Below are 23,049 nucleotides of genomic sequence, written 5' to 3' on the forward strand. Positions count from 1 at the left end.
TTTTGTGGATTTTATTTATGTATTTTATTTATTTTGTTTTTATCTATATATTTACGTATTTTATTCATGTATTTATTTATTTAATTTTTGTATTTCATTACTTTTTTATTTATGTACTTACTTATGTATTTTATTTATGTATTTATGTATTTATTTTTTATTTATATATTTTATGTATTTGTTTATTGTTTGTATGTTATTTATTTTGGTTTTTTATTTATTTACTTATGTATTCTGTGGATTTTATTTTATTTTATTTTTTGGGGTCTATTTATTTGTTCTATTTATTTATTTGTGTATTTTATTTGTGTATTTATTCGTTTTGTTTATTTATTTATTTATTTTGTTTTACTTATTTATATATGTATTTTATGTATTTTATATATTTTACTTATGTATTTATTTATTTGTTTGTTTGTGTATTTATTTATTTATTCTGTTCTATTCCATTTATTTAACCACAAATTTTATTTGCATAGCCCTTTATCCCAAATTTACAAATGTGCCTCAGGGGGCTTTACAGCGACACAACGTCCTGAGACCCCCACGTCAGGTAGGTAACGACCCCCTAGACCCTTCACCAGGGAGGAGACCTCGGGGAGAGCAGCGGAGCGCCTCCTTGTTCTAAATATGGTTTTGATGAGCGAGTTGTGCGCGTGTTCAGTGTCCAGTCAGCTGAACGTGTTGCTTCCGGGCGCGTGTCTCACCTGAGCAGTTGAATCCTCTCACACGCTGCAGCCCCGCGTTACACAACCCAACACAACTCGCACATCCGATTCCTTCACAAACGAGCGTTGATTGTGTCATGGTGTGTGTGTGTGTGTGTGTGTGTGTGTGTGTGTGTGTGTGTGTGTGTGTGTGTGTGCGTGCGTGCGTGCGTGCGTGCGTGCGCGCGCGTGAGTTCTTTTTCCTTCAGAGCACCACGTGTGTGTGGACGTGAGGTGGTGATTTTTGCTGAGACGGTCTCCACGTCATCGAAGCTGCCTTCCAAAGGAAGCATGCATCAGGACAGATAAGGCTGTGTCGTCCCCCCCCCCCCCCCCCCCGTCTCTCCAGAACCTTCCTGTCTCTAGCCGCCAGCCCTCGGGTCTGGAACCCGAATCAACAGAAGGAGGCTGCGGGGACCAGTTTGAGTCAGTCCTGTGGTTGCCGGAGCGGCGAGCGAGCACCTCCCCTGCAGGTGGTGGGTGAGATGAGCCCCACTGGGACCTCTGCAGACCCCACCTGACAGCTCCACCCGGGCAACTGGGAGTAAGTCAATGCAGCTTGTGGCGTCGTCCTGCTGGAGGGGGAGAAGAGCTGGCTGAGAGCGCGGGACCTGCCATCCGGCCTACATTGATCCTGCAGGGCGTATCGGAGGACAGACGGCCTATGTGGTCGTAGGGGTTGGAGGACTTGTTGCTAGCCGAGAAGATGAAATATGCGAGTCAGCTTTTAAAGCAACACGTCTGATCCATTCCAACAGCCTCAAAAAACACCACATAGGAGGACATAAACCGAACAAACCCATGGCTCTCTCCTCCTCCTCCTGACGCCTGGTCCTCCTGACGCCTGGGCCTCCTGACGCCTGGGCCTCCTGACGCCTGCCCGAGCCTTGCCTGTCCCGCCCCCACCCCAGAAAAAGCCCCCGCTCGTTTCTCTTCTGCCCCAAACCCCATCGCTCATCTCCATCCTCCATCATCTCAGTCCCCTGCGGTGGTCTCCTACCCAGAATTCAGTCTGGCTGGAACAACGATTCCAGTCAAGGGGGAGGAGGACTTTCTCACGCTGGCCGCCTCCCGGCTCAGCCACAAGAAACGTGTCATCGGGGCGGGAGTCGGCGTGGCCATGGTTCTGGTCCTGCTGGTGGCCATTCCCTTACTGGTCCACACCACGAAAGGGGGAGGATCCGGGGGAGGGGGCACCCATTATGAGATGCTCGGTAGCTGCAAGATGGTGTGTGACACTTTCACCCCTCCACAGGACGAGCTGAATGCCGTGTCCCCTCAGCCCCCAGACTTCCCGGGACGGAGGGGCAAACCCGGTTTCCGTGGCAGCCCCGGACTCCCCGGTCCTCCTGGTCCCCGGGGGCCCCCCGGAGAGCCCGGCAAACCCGGCCCACCCGGTCTTCCTGGCCCTGGGCCCGGCGGACATTTCCCCTCCTTCTACAGCCCCAAGATCGCCTTTTACGCCGGCCTCCGGAAACAGCACGAGGGGAGCGAGGTGCTGAAGTTTGATGACGTGGTGACCAACGTGGGCAACTACTACGAGCCGAGCACCGGCAAGTTCACCTGCCCTCTGCCGGGCATCTACTACTTCACCTACCACGTCCTGATGAGGGGCGGCGACGGGACCAGCATGTGGGCCGACCTGAAGAAGAACGGCCAGGTGAGAACACGGCGTGTGCGTGTGCGTGCGCGTGTGTGTGAGTGTGAGTGTACCAGGTTTTTGTATCCTAATGGGGACCAAATGTCCCCATTAGGATACAAAAACCTGAAACCACCTACCTTGCGGGGAGGTTTGGTGGGTCCCCACGAGGAAAAGGGTCTATTTTAGGGTTGGGGTTTGGGGTTAGAACTGGGATTAGGATTAGGTTAGGGTTAAGGGCTAGGGGGATGAATGTAGTCAATGAGGGTTCCCCACAAGTATAGGGTGACATGGTGTGTGTATGTGTGTGTGTGTGTGTGTGTCATGGTTTACCTCTCTCTATGAAAGGACTGGACTTGCTTTAAGGTAGCCCCTTTGGTTCAAAGTGGAGATGGACTACATCAAGGATCGGCTCTGAGCCCTTTCTTGTTTGCAATGGTGATGGACAGGTTGACGGACAAGATCAGGCAGGAGTCTCTGTGGACTATGATGTTTGCGGATGACATTGTGATCTGTATCGAGAGCAGTGTGCAGGTGGAGGAGAGCCCGGAGAGGTGGAGGTATGCACTGGAGAGAAGAGGAATGAAAGTCAGTAGGAACAAGACAGAATGAGAGGGAGGACAGTGTAATGGTGAGGATGCAAGGAGTGGAGGTGACGAAGGCGTATGAGTTTAAATATTTGGGGTCAACTGTCCAAAGTAACGGGGAGTGCAGAAGAGAGGTGAAGAAGAGAGTGCAGGCAGGGTGGAGAAGAGTGTCAGGAGTGATGTGTGACAGAAGGGTACCAACAAGAGTTAAAGGGAAGGTTTACAAGATGGTAGTGAGACCAGCTATATTGTATGGTCTGGAGACAGTGGCACTGATGAAAAGACAGGAGGTGGAGCTGAAGGTGGCAGAGATGAAGATGATAAGATTTTCATTGGGAGTGATGAAGGAGGACAGGATTAGGAACGAGTATATTAGAGGGACAGCTCAGGTTGGACGGTTTGGAGACAAAGCAAGAGAGACAAGATTGAGATGGTTTGGACATGTGTGGAGGAGAGATGCTGGGTATATTGGGAGAAGGATGCTGAATATGGAGCTGCCAGGGAAGAGGAGAAGAGGAAGGCCAAAGAGGAGGTTTATGGATGTGGTGAGGGAAGACATGCAGGTGGCTGGTGTGACAGAGGAAGATGCAGAGGACAGGAAGAGATGGAAACGCATGATCCGCTGTGGCGCCCCCTAACGGGAGCAGGCGAAAGCAGCAGCAGCAGTAGCAGCAGCAGCAGCAGCAGTAGTAGTAGTAGTAGTTGTAGTAGTTGAAGTAGTAGTAGTAGTAGTTGTAGAAGTAGTAGTAAGCTAGCCCTTTTGATACCAACTCAGAATAGTCTCATATATGTCGGTGATACTGTGTAATTTTGTCCAGCTACACACTTGTGAAAAGTCGCTGCTGTATTTTGTACCTCGGTCGACACCATTTTCAGCCTCTGCTGTTTTCTGCTGTTCTCTGCTGTGCGTGTCGGCTGCTATTGTCATAATCACGGATGAATAGACTCGCTAGCCCTTGGCTAACAGGTCGGACCCTTTAGCTGACGGGTTAACGTAGTCGCCCGTGGTGTGGGAGACCCGGGTTCGCGTCTCGGCTGCGGCGGTTCCCGGCTGCCCCCCGAATTCGCTACAATCCCCAAGAAACCCAATGAAATGACACCAGCAGAATTACTGTACCTCGCCCGGAAGAGGGAAACCGGGACCCCCTCCCGGAGCTAGACCTGGGAAGAGAGCTCGCCGGCAAGCGTCTGGTGGCCAGGACTTGGCCCATGGGGCCCGGTCGGGCCCGTCCCGAAGAAACAACATGGAGCCACCGCCCCGTGGACTCACCACACGCGGGGACGAGCATTGGTGTAGGATGCAAAAGAGGGGACCGGGGCGTGGCGACTTCCGGCATCGCAGACTGGTCCTCGGGACGTGGAATGTAACAAGATGTTAGTGTGACAAGAAAATAGTCCCAAAACAACAAGTGGAGCGGTGACCCCGCCAGTATGAGCAGTACGAGGCGTGGAGGAGAGGTCGGTCTGCAGCGTGGAGTCGGCCGGAAGTACGTGTGTGAGTCCTTGCTCACAGCTGATTCAACCATTTTCTGTTTGTCCAAAATTGTTCCTACAAAGTTTGTCAGAGACAGCGAGTTACTTGCTCCTGCACAAAGCAGAGGAGGAGGAGGAGGAGAAGACGAAGAAGAAAGAGGAGGAGAAGGAGGAGGAGGAAGAGGAGGAGGCCTGGGAGAGAGAAGTAACTGAAGAGCTGCGTATGTCTCTTTGTGCAAAAACAAACATTTCCATTGCTTGACTAACGCGCAAACCAACAGAGCGAGAGAGAGAGAGAGAGAGACAGTCAAGCGATCAAGAAAATAATGATCCCCCCGCGTCTCAGTGGAGTGAAGCCAAAATGCAACAGCTGGCTACTGTCCTCTGAGAGACACAGACTGGAACTCTAATAAATAAACAAGCGACAAAGAAGCAAAATAAGAGAGAGAGAGAGAGAGAGAGAGAGAGAGAGAGAGAGAGAGAGAGAGAGAGAGAGAGAGAGAGAGAGAGAGAGAGAGAGAGAGAGAGAGAGAGAGAGAGAGAGAGTGAGAGAGAGCGGGAAAAGTGTTGAAAGCTTCCATCTGGAGGTCCATGACAAGCCTGCGGTATTAAAGCCTCAGTCTGTCGAGGAGCTGTGGTTCTGACGTGTGCTGCTGAACAGAGGAGTGACACCCAGGGATTAAACCCGGAAAGGAAGGAGGAAAAAACCCAACTTGCTGCGCAGCGCGGCGAGCCAAGCCACGTCGGGCTGAGGGCTTGGTGCTGAAACGGAGTTTCAGCCACACATAATTTACACGCTGGATGGACTGACAGCGAGGCTGCTCAGCCTGCCGTGGCCCCCCTAATCTACTGTTTATTCATGACGGAGAGCGCCGCCCTGTCAGGCCGAACCGCGCACTGCAAGAGCTCCCACCAGCTGTACAGACGCCCTCGCTCACTGGTCCCACACCACCAAGTATCCGGCGTCTAATGGCACCACGTCAAATTAACATTTAAAGTAATGATAGCTTCCGTTGTTTATGCGATGGAAGGACCAAGGCGGTCATTATGACCGTTTTGGATTTTCAAAGTTTAATAACTCTGCAATAAAAAAAGATACAGACCTGCCGCTCTCTGAATTCCCCTAAAACTGCATATAGTTGCATTAAAACGACTTTTAGATCAACCGCACAAAAAATAAAAGTTATAAGATCTACCTAAAACGACCACGAGCAGTCAAAATGGCCGCCTCGTAATTAGCGCGTGATCGTGCCGTCATGTCAGCATTGATGACGTGTGTTGGTGGCGTCATTTCCTTCGTGAAGTTCGTTGCTCTGTCCTAGGAACACACTAGCGCCCTCCAGTGGAGAGAAATAGTCTACACTTGATGTGTGATTATGTCCAGCATGTCTGGTTACAGACGCACCATGACTACCACCGAGGCGCTGCAGTATCTACAGGCGTTGGACAGCGGCCATTTTAAATTGTTTCAAAATAGTATTAAAGTTGTTAAAATGTTAATTTTGGTGTCAGTTAGTTTCATAACAGACATACTAACATATGTAATGCATTAATATCACAACTGGGTATTTATCTTGACACAATATAGAGTTTAAAAACCGGCCGTCATTTTGACCGGCCGTGGTCGTTCTAGGCAGGAGTGACATTCCAGCCGTTCTAGTGTTATCTTGGTAATCAGCATTTCTTAGCTATATTCACTTAGAAAGAATATGGGTCAAAAAGAAAACTGGCCATATTGCAACGCAAATACAGGTCACACTTTTATTTCGTATCCCTCTACCACGGATCCTGGTGTTCTGTCCATCATCCCACGAGTCCTTTACTTGACTGACCGACTTTTTAAGACATTTGTCCGCCCGCCTGCCCGCTGTACTGATTTGACATGACGCGTATGAAGTGCAGAGTAAAGAGGACAGAGGAGGAAATGCCAGATATAATTGGTGGACTTGGTCGCGTGTCATCACAGATTTTGTCATTCCTGTCCTCTCCTGCTGTTAAATCTTTCATAGCTTTTTGATGAGATCGCCTCCCCTCCACCTGTGTCCGTGCCCCTCCACTCACTCGAGCGCACGCACGCACGCACTTTTTTACCCACCGTCTTCACTTCTGGTGTGGCTATTGACTTCCTCCCCATTCATTATCTTTTTCATCAGCTAAATTATTTAACCTGTTCACTGCTGATTCTGCCCTCGTTTTTTCATCCGCCCACCGGGGGCGTTTTGCTGTAACTAAACAAGCGCTCCCAGTGATCCATGCAGTAAAAAACCAGTTACATTTAATTGGTTAACTAAACGTGGGCAACAGTGGCTCGGAGGTAGAGCAGGTGGGTCTGGTAACTGGAGGGTTGCGGGCTCGATCCTCGGCTCCTCTTGGCAAAAAATGTCGAGGTGTCCTTGAGCAACACACCTGCCTGCTCCCGACGAGCTGGTTGTTACCTTGACTCCGCCGTCGGCGAGTGAACGTGAGCCGTTCATTAACCGCAAAGTGGTCGCGTGGCAGCCCATTTACCCTCTAATAAGTTTTATGAATCAGTCATTTGCCGAGTGACCTTTTTGTGCCGAGGGCTTGAAGTTTGTCTGTCGTGACCCTTGTTTCTGTGGCTCTTGGACGAGTCAAATGGAGTAAGACCTGTGTGATACGCCGTGGGAATCTGAGCTGGACGAGTCCAGAAAGGAGGATAGCTTTTCTTATTTGTGGGTGCGCTCAAGGGCCCCGTCAGAGAACATTGGTCAGCAGGAGCTGAGCTGAAGACACGTCTCGGGGAGCGATTGCTGTAGAGCGAGGCAGACCAGAGGCAAGTGGGGCCGAGCGGGAGGTGGAGCGACGAGAGGAAGATGGATGGATGTTCAGAGGAGAGACCCGGCGGGATCAGAGGGGCAGCTACAGGGGGGCCAACATGAGACAGCTGCTTCAGACCTGGATAAAGGAGAGGGACGAATGGAGGAGTTAAGGACCAAAACAGTGGTATAAGGAAGACTGGTTTTTGGTAAAACAACTCACGCATCCCTCGGTTGTGGTCCTCCGAGGTTCTCATATTGCCAGCTCAGCTACTTCACCATTAGCTACATAACTGTGTCGCTGGTGTGTGAAGCTAACATTTGCTGATAGTGTGATGCTCAATGAGAAGAATCTTTTTTCACTCTTTCCGTTACTATAAGTCATCCAAAGATTTATGTTGCAGAGATGACCTTTTCAATAAATTTATATTTCACAACCAATATGTACTTTGCCCTTTACAATGATGAGCCGGACGCCAGAGTTTGAATATTTATTATGGGCTTAATATGGGGAATCTGCGTTGGTCAGTTTTGAAATTTCCTATCTTGGCCCACGTCGATACCTTTGGCCAGGTTTTAATGACTCACACGTTCTACGTATCTCAACATCTACTGATACATACTATAAGGCTCGTATTGGCAGCAGCGTTAAGTTTTATCTGACCTGTTTAGAGGAAGTAAATGTTCAACAAACTCAAACGCGTGCCATATGATGTCCAGTAAAGTGTGATGATGTGCTCTGATTTTGGCCAGATGGTGTCTGGCTTAAAAACGAAGGTGGATCGATGTGAACATTAGAAAAACTAGAATGAAAAGTGTGCAGAGTAACAATAATCTAGAGCATTTTAGCCGTCATCTCCATGTTAAAAACCATGTAAAGCATGACAGGCTGGTCTTGGTACTCTGACATGTTAGCATAGCAGGATACACACAGCTGCAGATAATAACACTAATGATGATATGTTGGATGAACCGACCATTGACAGTACCATTGACAGCTGTTGGTGCTGGTTTTGGCTGTCAATGCTGATAGGTGTGCTGGTACACCAGATCCATTACTAATGTTATCATCTGCAGCTGTGTTTATCCTGCTATGCTTACATCACAGGGTACAAAGACCGACCTGGTATGTCTTTAACATTTACATGGTTTTTAACTTGTAGATGTCAGCAAACTCATTAAAATGGTCCAGGGTTTAGTTACTCTTTAAGGGAAAATAAAGGGTCTATCATATAAGGATGTAGACGTTAGAACCAAAAGGTGTGTCTGTAAGATTTAAGATTAACATTAAAGTTCAAACAAGATTCGAAATCTCCTCACTTTACATATAGGAAATATCAATCAAAATGATGGGCGTATAGTGTTAGCGGTCTATTCCGTTGCCTACCAATCGCCGGTTCGAATCCCCGTGTTATCCCCGGCTTGGTCGGGCGTCCCTACAGACACGATTGGCCGTGTCTGCGGGTGGGAACTTGGATGTGGGTATGTGTCCTGGTCGCTGCACTAGCGCCTCCTCCGGTCGGTCGGGGCGCCTGTTCGGCGAGGAGGGGGAACTGGGGAGAATAGTGTGATCCTACGTCCCCCCTGGCGAGACTCCTCACTGTCAGGTGAAAAGAAGCGGCTGGCGATTCCACGTGTATCGGAGGAGACATGTCTGCAGCCCTCCCCGGATCAGTAGAGGGCGTGGAGCAGCGACCGGGTCGGCTCGCAAGAGTGGGGTACTTGGCCAAGTACAATCGACTCTGTGCGTAACTGTAGTCCAATAACTTCCGGTTTCTACTGCAGCGGTCATACCAGTTTCCTGTTTGTTGGCCTGTGCTATTGACAATGGCATATTTTTGGCGATGCCTGCAAGATTTACCATGGATAAATGTCAACCACATGCACACGACTGTCCACACACTTCCACCTGCACCTACCAGGACACGGGTCTCCCGCCCGTGGTGCGGGAGACCCGGGTTCGCGTCCCGGCTGCGGCGGGTCCCGGCTGTCCCCCGAATTCGCTACATTATTGTAACGTGCACGGTCTGACCCTTTAGTCTAGCGGTTAGCGATGCCTCCTGCGGTGCGGGCGATAGGGGTTCGCGTCCCGGCCGCGGCAGTTCCTGTGGTTGCGTTGTCCCCCGAATTCGCTACATTATAATGCCTGTAAGTTCATAATTGTGCATATAAAAAAAGAATAAAAAAAAATAGCTAGATTGTGGGTAGTTGCTGGAGTAGCCGTTAACTTCAGCCTCGCTAAACAACACGACGCGATGCAGACTTCAATTTCAGTTTAAGCATCTCCGAAGCGGCACTGACGATGACGTGCGTGAGGGTTAACGTTACGTATAAAGGACACACGTTCAAGTGCACTGTTGGGGGTTGTTGGTGTGGCTCCAGGGTTCGTCATTACCCCACCACAGAAGCCGCTTTGTCTCTGAGCCCATCTGATGAAGTACAAGGGAGCGAAGTGGAGGCTGCAGAGCTGCACAGTGAAGAGTGACGTGACACGCGTGCCTAAAACCCTCACCCATCCACCGCGTGCAGGGGACTGCCTGCTCTGAGCGCTGACCTTGGACAAAAAGCCTCCTCCGGATAAAACGCGGTGACTGTCTATTATCTAATTAGGTAGACGGAGAACCGAATCCGCACCTACCGGTAGGAGACGCCCTCGTGAGAACAGCAGATTTAAAATGCTTACTTCACGTTGCACGCGCAGATGAACAGCTTATAGGGAAAAGTTGATCACGGGCATTTGATTTGGTGGCGTATGGGTAAGACTAAGTGTGTAGAACGACCGGGATTTCACTAGTACCTAAAACGACCACGGGCGGTCAAAATGACCGCCGGTTTTGTAAACTCTGTATTCTGTCAGTATAAATACCCATATGAGATATTAATGGCTCGCATATGTTAGTATGTCTTTTATGAAACTAACAGATCCCAAAGTTAAAATAACAACTATAATACTATTTTTAATCAATTTAAACTTCAGAGAGACATGGTCCAACGTGAATAGCAAAATTGAAAAAGTGAAAATATTAAAAACAAGTTGTCTGTATCTTTGTGCTGTTATTGTGTGCTGCGGTAGTGCAGTATAGATATGGTGTTATGTGCACCATGCTTGTTGATACATTTGTTCTTATTTCTATTTCTCATTTTATCTTTTATTTCTATTTGTTTCTCTTTTTCTTGTTTCTATTGGTTTCTATTTTCTTATCTTGTAGCTTGTTGGGTTTTAGTTATTAGAGCGCGAGTGTCAGTAATAGAACCCAATTTCTCCACGGGGATGAATAAAGTGTTCTGATTCGGATTCGGATTTTCCCCCCACAAAGTTATTAAACTTTGAAAATCCAAAGCGGTCATCATGACCGTCTTGGTTGTGGTGTACTGGCTAGAATTAAGTTCAAGGTTAGGATTAAGATTACGATAGGATTAAGAGTATCTACTTTATAATTCAACTTGACGCAAAGTTTATGGGAACTTAAGATGCGTTTACTCTCTTCTTATTGTCGTGTAAAACGTTACTTTTGTTTCTGTAAATACTCAGCAGAACTGGTAAAAACATCCAACAGAGCATTTGTTCTGCGCCCTTCTCTCAATCACCAGATTAATGCTTGTAGATCAAACGCCGGGACGTGAGACACAGTTAACCCAGTTAGTTAATTGAATATGCCAGCGAGCAGGTATTGGCGTGACATGTTGGACTCAGCTGCATGATGGGAAAGTCCTGCTTGCTCTCCGCGGGTGAAGTAGGTGTGATGTGACCACTGCCGGAAGAAGGTAATTGCTGTGTTTCAGACAGGTGTTGGTTTTGGCCTGACGTGCCAGTCCACTGCAGGGTAATTAATTCATTTCATTAAGGTAGTTTCGGAGCGGTAATTGGTGGTTTGTTGACGTCATGTCCTTATTTCCCTTCTGACGTTGCATGAACGTGTTGCATAATGACAGCAGATTGTAATGAGGTGTGCAAGACAGGAAGGTATAAAACTCTAGATGCCGTTACTTGTTATTTTACACCGAGGAGTGTAAGTCCTCCTGTGTGCAGCAGTCTGTCCTCTGTCATTCTTCATTCTTGTCATTTTATCAAAGATGCACATACACAATCCACGCACATTCACATGGCCATTATTTCTCTCTATATATTCCCATTTTAATGGCCCAGGCCATTATATTGTGTGGACTAATAAGACTCACGTTGTGTGTTACTGTTTTGTCGTGGCTTTGTTGTGTTCCCCACTTTCATCCTCATTATATTATTTATTCTGCTTCATCAAGAAAGCTGGTGGTTCCTCCGTTCCGCAGCCAGGTCTGTGTCATGGCGTCTGGTAACGATGTTTTTCCTGAGCTCCAGTGAAAGGATGGAGCGTTGTCTGCCTCGCAGTATCAAAAGCCCACATGATTAGACGGCATTTGTGTTTAGTGTAGTAGTAAATTGTGACCGTAGCGCCACGGTGGACTGTTCCTCCACCATTTCAGCTTTAGCTGATGCAGTGCAGGTAGAGGGCCACACACACTCCTTTATACCCAATTAAAAAGTCTCCCAGGCTCTCAAAGGTTTCAATCTGGGGCCAATTACAGGCTTTCTAATCAACATCTTGACATCCGGGGTCCTGGGTGCCACAGATAAATATTAGCATTTAGTATGCCAATTAGGGCGGGAACCTGCAGGGGCGGCACGGGGCTCCCTGTCCTGCTCCTCCGTGATGGAACCAGGACTCCCTCGGAGTCCGCGCAAGGATGGAGACGGAGGGAAGTGCGTCAGCTTTTAGAAAACAAGATATCTCACTGCCCTTGTTCTCTTCGTAAAGCAGCCCTATCCATGTCCACCCGCACAGGTCCCGGGGGAAGGTTTAAGAGGGGCCCCCATCTCCATCGCCTCACTCCACTCTGCAAGGTCTGGTCTGCTCATCATGGTGAATGAGTCCTGTCAGTTTTATTGCCAGAGGACCACGGCACCACTACAAACAACAAGAAACCAGAACAAGAAAAACAAGGCTACACGAATCGTGCGCCTTTGATTTCGACCCCCCCCCCCCCCAGAAACGGATGCGCTCGATCAGTTCTTCATCCAGCAGGCCCCTCGCCATCAGTCAGAGGCCAGCCTCTTGTCTGCCTCCCTCCCCGATTCCTGTGCCTGGACTGTTAAAGTGGAGGGCAGCTGCTCGCTGGTCTGTGTGCTCACTACACCCTGCTTCCCTCCACCTCCACCATCCCCTCCCTCCATCTTCACTTTTGCCATTCATGTCCGTCTCATGAAACGCCATGAACTCCACTATTGAGTTGATATTGTTTTGAGTAAGTTTACTTTAAAATAGATTTAAGTACTCATTTACGCTCCCTGTTGGCCCTTATTCTTTTATTGATCCAAATCAAGTGCCTGAAGACACCTGAAGACACCCGAAGAAAGCAGAAGACAGGGATTTTACTGTACATTGGAAATAACATTATAGTATTATCAAGCTATATCATGTTCCACTTACATGCGCGCTCTCTCTGTCTGTCTCTCTGTCTCTCCCCCTCTGTCTGTCTGTCTGTCTCCCCCCCATCTGTCTGTCTCTCTCTCTTCTCTGTCTCTTTCTCTGCCTCTCTCTGTCTGTCTGTCTCTTCTTGCTCTCTCTCTCTCTGTCTGTCTGTCTCTCTCTGTCTGTCTCTGTCTGTCTGTCTGCCTGTGTCTCTGTCTGTCTGTCTATCCCCCTCTCTCTGTGTTTGTCTGTCTCTCTCTCTTGCTCTCTCTCTCTGTCTTTCGCTCTCTCTTATCTGCCCCCTCTCTCTCTGTCTCGCTCTCTCCCCCTTCTCTCTCACTCGCTATTCTCTCCCCCCTCTCTCTTTCTGCCCCCCCCTCACTCAATTCAGTTCAATTTAGTGATGCTTTACTGGCATGACTACAGTCGTTACAATGTTGCCAGTGCAGGTGAGAGTGGAACAGGTTGATACAGTGAAACAGGTTGATACAGTGGAACAAGTTGATACAGTGAAACAGGTTGATACAGTGGAACATGTTGATACAGTGAAACAGGTTGATACAGTGGAACAGGTTGATACAGTGGAACAGGTTGATACAGTGTTACTAAACGGAAGGGGAATGGGTAGAACCGGAAGAGATACAGAACAGTAGTCGGAACAGTAATTGACAGTGTTTTGGGCACTCACTGACCCTTAGACCATGGCATTCTGACACATATTATTATTCATATTTATTCATACCCTCTCTCTCTCTCTTTCTTAAAATTAAATGCTGTCCCTGTGATGAGAAGTAGAGTTAGTGTGATCTTCACCTTCATCATCAGGCCAACAGACAGAGATTCATTCCCCCGTCACCACCAGTCTCAGCACGCTGACGTATTATTATTATTATTATTATTATTATTATTATTATTATTATTATTATTATTATTATTATTATTATCCCCACAGCCCCAGTGCCCCTCCCTTGTTTAAAAAAGGGATTTTCATTGTGATGGTTACTGAAAAACCAGCAGCTGGGTTTGTGTGTTAAACCCGAGCATGTCGAGGTTGGTGGGGGTCCATTACAGCCTTCGTTAGGGGTCCGGAAAGGTGAGCTTGGTGTTGGGATGGTATATGAAGAGGATGCAACCATGAATTAATCATAAACCATACGCATTGACTGTCAGCAGCTGAATAGGTGCCGGGGGGTTGTGTCTCCTGCAAAAGTTGAGCAGAGACCAACAAATAAACTATTCTACCCTTAACAAGCAAACATAATGAACCGAGGTCCACGTTGAAAGGGCCATTACACTGGTTTGGGGTGCACGCCGGTGCTGCTGCGGAGGCTGGTTAGAGCCCCATGCAGTCCTGCTGCTGTGTGATCAGGCAGCCCTGCAAACACATTGTCCAGACACATATCCCGAACTAGCTTTAAATGTAGACCTGCAAGAAGATTCAGACACACGCAGGCTTGCTCCTCAAGCTCGGCTGAAGAATAATGTCAGGGGACGGCTGCAATTAAGCGGTGTAGGCCGCTGCCCAAGTAGCAGGGATCTCCTTTCTACAGTCCTTTTAGGTCTCCTTAGGGGAGTCGCTCGGTTCCTGTTGGAATACTGCAATTTACATAAATCTCCAAATGTCTCTCGTAGACAGCACTGTGCTGTTCTCCAAGGGCTCAGTTGAGATACATAAAACATGTAAAGGACACGGCCTAAAAATAAGACCTGAATAAGATATATTTTACTCTGTGTGTGTGTGTGTGTGTGTGTGTGTGTGTGTGTGGGTGTGTGAGCCCCCGACCTCTTCCTACTGTTTCCTCACCCATATGACCACTGTTGCCCATCCTGTGCTCCTATACGTGTTGTCATTGTGTGGAGCCATGAGGAGTCGAGGCTATTAGGGTGGGAGCTACCACAGCAGCTGGACTACCAATTACTGCAGCCGGCAGCCCTGCAGCCTGCTCCGGTGCATCCGGAGTTGGGGGGTGGGGGTGGGGGTGGGGTAGTGTTTGCTGAGGGGTGGTTGATGGTGGGCGTCTCTGGAGACCTGCCACAGCGGCGCGCCGTTAATCAATCCGATTTAGGCCGGACAGGGACATGCTCAGCCGCTGCTCCTGCTTGCATGGCGGCGGCGGCGGCGGCGGGAGGAGGGGGGTAAAGGCGCGCGTGACCTGCATCTCATTCCAGAACCGGGAGGAGAAAAGCTGGATAGATGTGGGTCTAGAATGAAGAGGGGGGGGAGCCGGGAAGGCGGTGGGGGTGGGCGAAGGCAGGAGGGGATGATGGAGGGGACGTTAGGTGTGCAGAAAGAGACAACAATTAATGGAGTGGTGTGAGCTGAATGAAAACAAAGGGGATGTATTGATTCATCCCGGTCTTCGGGAGGACGGGGGACGTTCAGCCACAGCGCAGGAGGAAATCGGGCCTACGGAGAAAAATGATGAGTAATGACTTAAGTTGATGGAACGGGCAAAAACTCATTAGTGGAGGGAGGGTGGGGGGGTTCGCTTAGTTGGATCCCATTCGACAAGTCCAACTGCTACCAACGAGAGACGGAGTGGGGGGTGGGGGGGTGATGATGACCAGTGGAGATGATGGACCATATCTTTAGTCAGACCGGGGCCCAGCCAGAGACAAGGACGGAGTGAGGGTAGTGTTTTTGCATACATGAATATGGATGTGGTTGTGTATTCCTGTTTTTCCACCATTAAGCGGATCGTCTGCACGAATGGTTGCTTACTTACCCAATGAAATGACAATTTATTATAAGCTGATTTGCTTATTCGCGCGCAGAGGCGACGCGGAATCTGTGCGATGCGTTGCAGTCGGGACCATCCGCGTGCACAGCGTGGCGTGTCCGAATACCTGCGGGACGACGGATTAACGCTGCTCACGGCTGTTGCTGATGGTCGCTGTGGAGGAGCCTGGCACGCAGCTGAACAGCAGCAGAAACACGTGTCAACATGATCGGCTAGAGGAGCTGTTTTACACGGCATTGCCGCATCCCCCTTCCGGCGGCCTCGCCCAGTACCGTCCATGCTGTGTCTTTGTCCACGTCTGCGTCTCAGTTTGTCTTGGTTTGATGGCTGGGAGAGCTGCCGCTGGACCGGCTCGGGGAGCGTGGTCTGCTGCATCCGGTGGGCCCAGGGACCACGGCCCTGCCCGGAGCTGTGCCCGAAGAGGAAACACCGAGGGCGGTCTGACAGGACACGGAAGCGGGGCAAGCTAAGCTAACTCCTAGCCCGTGCAGACCGGCAGTTCCGGTAACACTGAGGGCGGTCTGAAAGGACACAGCAGGCTAAGCTAACTGCTAGCCCGTGCAGACCGGCAGTTCCGATAACACCGAGGGTGGTCTGGCGGCGGCCTCACCTAGTCTTCACTGTGTTTTAGTGTCGTCCTGTGGAGTGCGGGGAGATGTGTCGAAGGTGTCGGGCTGGGAGAGCTGCTGCTGGACCGGCTGGGGGAGCGTGGTCTGCTGCATCCGGTGGGCCCAGGGACCACGGCCCTGCCCGGAGCTGTGCCCGAAGAGGAAACACCGAGGGCGGTCTGACAGGACACGGAAGCGGGGCAAGCTAAGCTAACTCCTAGCCCGTGCAGACCGGCAGTTCCGGTAACACTGAGGGCGGTCTGAAAGGACACAGCAGGCTAAGCTAACTGCTAGCCCGTGCAGACCGGCAGTTCCGATAACACCGAGGGTGGTCTGGCGGCGGCCTCACCTAGTCTTCACTGTGTTTTAGTGTCGTCCTGTGGAGTGCGGGGAGGTGTGTCGAAGGTGTCGGGCTGGGAGAGCTGCTGCTGGACCGGCTGGGGGAGCCTGGTCTGCTGCGTCCGGTGGGCCCAGGGACCACGGCCCTGAGTGGAGCTGCACCCGAGGAGGAAACACCGAGGGCGGTCTGACAGGACGCGGAAGCGGGGCAGGCTAAGCTAACTGCTAGCCCATGCACACCGGCGGTTCTGGCAGTCCTCCTGGCTGTCGTTCGGTCTCTGGACGGTGGGATGTTCGGACTGTGTTGCTCCTAGTTGACTGTGTTGCTCCTAGTGGACTGTGTTGTGAACTGTTTGTAGTTTTTTGTTCTTTGTTCTCTCTGTTTTTCTATGTTTTTGGTGGTGTCGTTTTTGGGAAATGAAGAAAGTGTGTTTTTGTCTTTTGTGTCACCCCGCTGTGGGCTGGGGGGGGGGGCAGAATTTAGTTTCTTTCGTGTACGTAAGCACATGAAAGAAACGACAATAAACTGTTCCTGATTCCTGATTTGCTCGTGCTCGTTTCATCACAGCTGAGTGGGGCGGAGATGGAGGTGACACGTGGTGTCTTGCAGGACACCGTCGCAAGCGTTGCTGTCAGATTCTGTCCTGCAAGACACCACGTGTCACCTCCATCTCCGCTGCTACTGCCAAAGTCAGTAGCAGCGGAGAAGGGCTGTGCTCTCTGTGGAGGTGTGAGGTCGGAGGTCACCGCACACCTCATCTATCGGCCCGCGCACAGAAAGGCCTCATACCCGCATCTGAGCCTGAATCAGGAAATAGACCCGAATCGACTCCACATAAGAGGGTGGAGACACGGTGGTAATGCAGGGGGCGGTACAGCGAAAACACACGAGGGAAGGTGATTGTGGCCTAGAGCGAGTGAGGTGGAAACCGCTTGCTAGCAGCAAAGATCATTGCTACTACAACAACGACCCACCACTCCTACTGCAGCTACTCCGTAGAGAGGTAATTAGACAGTAATGGTGATGATGCTAGTGTAATTGCTGTTGTTGCCGTCATTACCCAAGTTATTTTGCGGGTGGTGTTCACCAACCTTTGGCCTCTAATGCTAATGTCCGGGTAGATGCCACCACGTGCCGGTGCCTATTTGGCATTCCTCATGTAAGGAAAATTAAATTCCCACAGCGTCGCCCTCAGTAATTAACATTTAGATGGCCAAGATGAGTTCTGCTCAACCGCCGGCCAGGATTAGTAACTTGAGGCGGCAGGAGACCAAGTTAGAAAATGAGACAGTGCGTGTGACTATGGACTGAGACGGACAGGCAAGGCTGTGGCGTCCCATGGACAAGATGCAGGGAAATGTTCTTCACATTGCCTTTTCTCTGTTTTTCCTCTTTAAATTGTATTATTTATCTATCTATCTATCTATCTATCTATCTATCTATCTATCTATCTATCTATCTATCTATCTATCTATCTATCTATCTATCTATCTATTTATTTATTTATAACCCCCCCCCTTTTTTCTCCCTAATTTTCTCCGGCCAATTACCCAACTCCTCCGATCCGAGGGCTGCAGACTACCACATGCCTCCTCCCATACATGTGGAGTCACCAGCCGCTTCTTTTCACCTGACAGTGAGGAGTTTCACCAGGGGGGCGTAGCGCGTGGGAGGATCACGCTATTCCCCCTGCCCCGAACAGGCGCCCTGACCGACCAGAGGAGGCGCTAGTGCAGCGGCCAGGACACACACCCACCCACATCCGACTTCCCACCCACAGACAATATAGGGACACCCGACCAAGCCGGAGGTAACACGGGGATTCGAACTGGCGATCCCCGTGTTAGTAGGCAACGGAATAGACCGCCATGCTACCCGGACGCCCCATTTGTCCCATTGGTCAATGTAGTGTAATTGAAAATAGCGGCGCGAATTCACGTTTACGGCGGCCTCACCCAGTACCGTCCCTGCTGGGTCTTTGTCCACGTCTGCGTCTAAGTTTGTCTTGGTTTGATGGCTGGAGAGCTGGCGCTGGACCGGCCGGGAGAGCTGGCGCTGGACCGGCTGGGAGAGCTGGCACTGGACCGGCCGGGAGAGCTGGCGCTGGACCGGCTGGGAGACTTGGCGCTGGACCGGCTGGGAGAGCTTGGCCTGCTGCGTCCTGGTGGGCCCAGGGACCACGGCCCTGCCTGGAGCTGCGCCCGACGAGGAAACACCGACAGGACGCGGAAGCGGGGCAGGCTAAGCTAACTGCTAGCCCATGCAGACCGGCAGTTCCGACAGTCACCCTGGCTGGGCTGTTCCCTTGGACAGTGCTTTTGTGTAGAGTTTGGATATGTGTGTTGAGTTTGGATATGTGTGTTCTTGCAGTCTTTGGATGTGTTTTTGTCTTTGTGTTGCGCTGCTGTGGGATGGGGGGGGAGCGGAAATGACAAATGTGTTCCTGATTCCTGGTTTATTTATTTATCTATTACACCTCCCCCGGTGTGTTCAGTGACTGTTCCGCGTGTCTCCCCCTCTCCCTCTCAGGTGCGGGCCAGTGCCATTGCTCAAGACGCCGACCAGAACTACGACTACGCCTCCAACAGCGTCATCCTGCACCTGGATGTGGGCGACGAAGTGTGCGTGCAGCTGGACGGGGGCAAAGTTCACGGCGGAAACACCAACAAATACAGCACCTTCTCCGGCTTCCTCATATACCCTGACTAACACTGTACACACACGCACACGCACACACGCACACACGCACACGCATGCACGCACGCACGCACACAAGGCGCTTGTTTTTCTGTCCTGAAGAAGATTTTTGTCCTTGTCACGTGTGAAACTTCCTTCTTCCGTGGCTTCATTTCCGGTGCGGACACGCGTAATCTGACCAACAACGACAGACAAAGAGAGGTTGTGTAAAACAAACACAACATTGTATATAGTATATATTCCTCATAAGACACTTACCCCTGACAAACACGTGTGTGTAATCTTTATTTTGTACAGTAAAGTACAGGACGTGTGCGCATGGCTAAAGTACACAACCCAGTCTTCACACACGCACACACACGCACACACACGCACCTGCACACACACACACACACACACACACACACACACACACACACACACACACACACACACACACACACACACACACACAAACCCGTCGACGCTCCCTTATCAGGAGTAGTATTAATGGCAGGATGACCATTCTGGCCAGCAGCTGAAAGCACGCGAGCTGATCTGGGGTAAGCCGAGGTGGTGGATTGGATTTGGCCTCTTTCTTATTTGCTTCTTCGCTCTGAGATGGGTTTTCAGAACTGCTGCGGAGGCTAAATGAGAAAAGTCATGAATATATTGATCAGAACCGATAATACACCTAATATCTTGAACATATTCCAATATATTGTGGCGTGTGTGTGTGTGTGTGTGTGTGTGTGTGTGTGTGTCTGTGATTGTGTATGTTCATACACATTATATACATAGAAATCCTCATAGCAGCACAAGAACAGGCACTCAGGACCAGATCAGCTGAGGCAGGGGTCTACCACACCAGACAAGACCCAAGACGCAGGCTGTGCAGAGACGCCCCTGAGGCAGTGCAGCACTTAATAGCAGGGTGTAAGATGCTAGCTGGGGAAGTGTACACTGAAAGGTATAACCAAGTGGCTGGGATAGTGTACAGCAACATCTGCACTGAACGCAGACTGGAAGTCCCCAAGACCAGATGGGAGACACCGCCAAAGGTGGTTGAGAGTGGCAAAGCTAAGATCCCGTGGGACTTCAAGTTCCAGACTGACAAGCAGGTGCTGGTTAACCAACCAGACATCGTGGTGTTGACAAGGAACAGAAGACGTCAGTAGTGATGGATGTAGCAATCCCAAGTGACGGCACATCAGGACGAAAGAGCCTAAGAAACTAGAGAAATACCAAGGGCTGAGGCAAGTACTAGATCCGATGTGGAAGGTGTAGTCTACCGTAGTCCCAGTGGTAATAGGAGCACTAGGGGCTGTGACCCCCAAGCTGGGAGAGTGGCTCCAGCAGATTCCAGGAACATCTGAGGTCTCTGTCCAGAAGAGTGCGGTCCTAGAAACAGCTAAGATACTGTGCAGAACCCTCAAACTCCCAGACCTCTGGTAGAGGAGCCGAGCTTGAGGAAGACGACACCAGCTAAGGGAGAGGCATGGAGTGGTTAGTAAGAGTCCCTTAACACACAGGACATCAATACTGAGGTTAGGATTTGAGGTTTTGTCTGACCAGAGCTCCACGACAGAGCTCCACGACAGAGCTCCGTGACAGAGCTCCATGACAGAGCTCCGTGACAGAGCTCCACGACAGAGCTCCGTGACAGAGCTCCACGACAGAGCTCCGTGACAGAGCTCCGTGACAGAGCTCCGTGAAAGAGCTCCACGACAGAGCTCCATGACATAGCTCCGTGACAGAGCTCCACGACAGAGCTCCGTCACTGAGGCAGCCTCCTTTGCTGCCGTCATGGCTCACCTCCTTCATTGTGAGCCTTGTCACCCTAATTTGAAACATCCATTAGAACTTAACACACATTTTGGTTGCATAATTAGTCTTTTTTTCAATAGCCCAGACTTTACGCCTTTCAACAAAATACTGAGGAAATGCGGGTGACTGCCGCCATACTGTACACACATGTCATGTATGTTTTCTTGCCTTACGTTGTCCTTCATTTATGCTCCTGATTCACACGACAAAACCTACAAGCATTCGTTAGGAGTGCTGTGCTCAGGGGCGTCCGGGTAGCGCTATTCCGTTGCCTACCAACACGGGGATCGCCAGTTCGAATCCCCGTGTGACCTCCGGCTAGGTCGGGCGTCCCTACAGACACAGTTGGCCGTGTCTGCGGGTGGGAAGCCGAATGTGGGTGTGTGTCCTGGTCGCTGCACTAGCGCCTCCTCTGGTCGGTCGGGGCGCCTGTTCAGGGGGGAGGGGGAACTGGAGGGTAATAGCGTGATCCTCCCACGCGCTACGTCCCCCTGGTGAAACTCCTCCCTGTCAGGTGAAAAGAAGCGGCTGGTGACTCCACATGTATGGGAGGAGACATGTGGTAGTCTGCAGCCCTCCCCGGATCGGCAGAGGGGGTGGAGCAGAGACCGGGACGGCTCGGAAGAGTGGGGTAATGGGCCAAGTACAATTGGGGAGAAAAAAATAAAATTAAAATAAAAAAACCCAAACAGAACCAAGGGGGTGCTGTGCTCAGTGCACGTTTTGTTGTCTCCTTCAGGACGCGCTGAGACCAGGACGCTTACCGATTATACTGAGTTGTGCAGCTTTGCCTGTTTGACTCTACTTTATCTGTTCATCTCCAACACGGAGATCCAGACTGATGTCACGAACACACCTGAGGAAGCGAACACCAAGGTGTCCCTCTGGTTCGGAGTTCGGATTCGCCTCCAGTTTGACTGTCGGTGCAGCCATGCGGACCTCCGCTGAACACACGTTGTCCAGCTGTGGAACACACGTGGTCGAGCTGTGGAGCACGCCGAGGACGGCCTGAGCAGTCAACAGACGTTCATGCTCCTGCACGTCTTCATACCCTTGCGACCGGGACAGGACTTACTGTCCCAACATGAGCACCCCCGTAGGACCTCTCTGCGCGAGAGGAAGGGTGCAACGTGTGAAGCTTGGTGAGATTTGTGGTGCCCTGGTGATGTGTAAGTGTGGACCGAGATGAAGACCATATTATTGGATGCTGTACAGTAAACATCCTCCTGGCTAGCTAAACATAACCCGTGTGTCGTGTCGTACCCTGCTCTGTATGTTCCCTGGCACTGCTACGTGTGTCCAACACCACCCTGGAGTGTTGTTGTCGTGTTTTGCAAGCTGAGCTGTGTGTATTTGTCTGTCAGCATAGATCAACTGTGCCCCAGAGGAACAGAAACAAAATAAAAAAGAAAGCTGGGATAACTGTGTCACCGACTGAACCCGTCTCCTTCCTTTTCTCCTCCTCTTTGCAAAACAGTTCCAACAAGGAGTTCCCACCTTCCTTGACTGAAATCTCAGGATATTGTAGAATTCACTCCAACGTTTGGCCTCGAGCATCACACATTGGGGGGGGGGGGTACCGCCACTGCCGGGACGCGAACCCGTGTCCCCCGCGCCACAGGCGACTATGTTAACCAGTCGACTAAAGGGTCCGACCCGTTAGCCTAGGGCTAGCGAGTCTACTCATTCATGGTCGTTACACTTGTAATGTCCGTAGACGCCTTGTCTTACTGACATAAGAATAATTCAAGAACGAGCCGACTTCGTAGGTTCTTAACTGTGTAGCTTTTACTAGCGTTCATCCGAGTTACAACCTTCATAACATGCGCTTCTAACTTCCTGTATACGTCACACGCACTGCACGTACATCCGTGAGTAGGTCAAGTTAAACACGTGACCTTTCATTCATTACATCTCCCCCTCTAAGATTATTTTCTAAACATTTCTCTGAACATTTACTGCCAACAATTTTAACCTGTATATCACCCCCCTTTTCACAAAAAATAAAAAATCCCCCGCAATACACAAGTCCATACGCCTCACAAATCCAGCCGGATTGCAGGCTTGCTCACCCTGCCAGAGCGAGTAACATATGGTGTGGAAGTTGGCATTTCTGCTGCTCGGGACTCATCCGTGTTTCCACTCTCCCCTGGAGTGACATGGTCAGGATCCCTGCTGACAAAGGTGAGTGTTTTGGGTGTGGCCAACAGGTGGCGCCTGTTCCTTC

At 50.3% G+C, this 23,049-nt stretch overlaps 1 protein-coding gene across 1 annotated transcript; it reads left to right on the top strand.

Annotated features, from left to right (window-relative positions):
• Window positions 1–1,783: 1,783 nt before the first annotated feature.
• On the top strand, window positions 1,784–19,028 carry c1ql4b (complement component 1, q subcomponent-like 4b). Its single transcript, XM_056274533.1, has 2 exons — window positions 1,784–2,367; window positions 18,849–19,028. The coding sequence occupies exons 1-2, from the start codon at window positions 1,828–1,830 to the stop codon at window positions 19,026–19,028; spliced, it is 720 nt and encodes a 239-aa protein (XP_056130508.1). The 5' UTR covers window positions 1,784–1,827.
• Window positions 19,029–23,049: the final 4,021 nt, after the last annotated feature.

The sequence above is a fragment of the Lampris incognitus genome, chromosome 2, assembly GCF_029633865.1.
Source record: "Lampris incognitus isolate fLamInc1 chromosome 2, fLamInc1.hap2, whole genome shotgun sequence".
Lineage (NCBI taxonomy): Eukaryota > Metazoa > Chordata > Actinopteri > Lampriformes > Lampridae > Lampris > Lampris incognitus.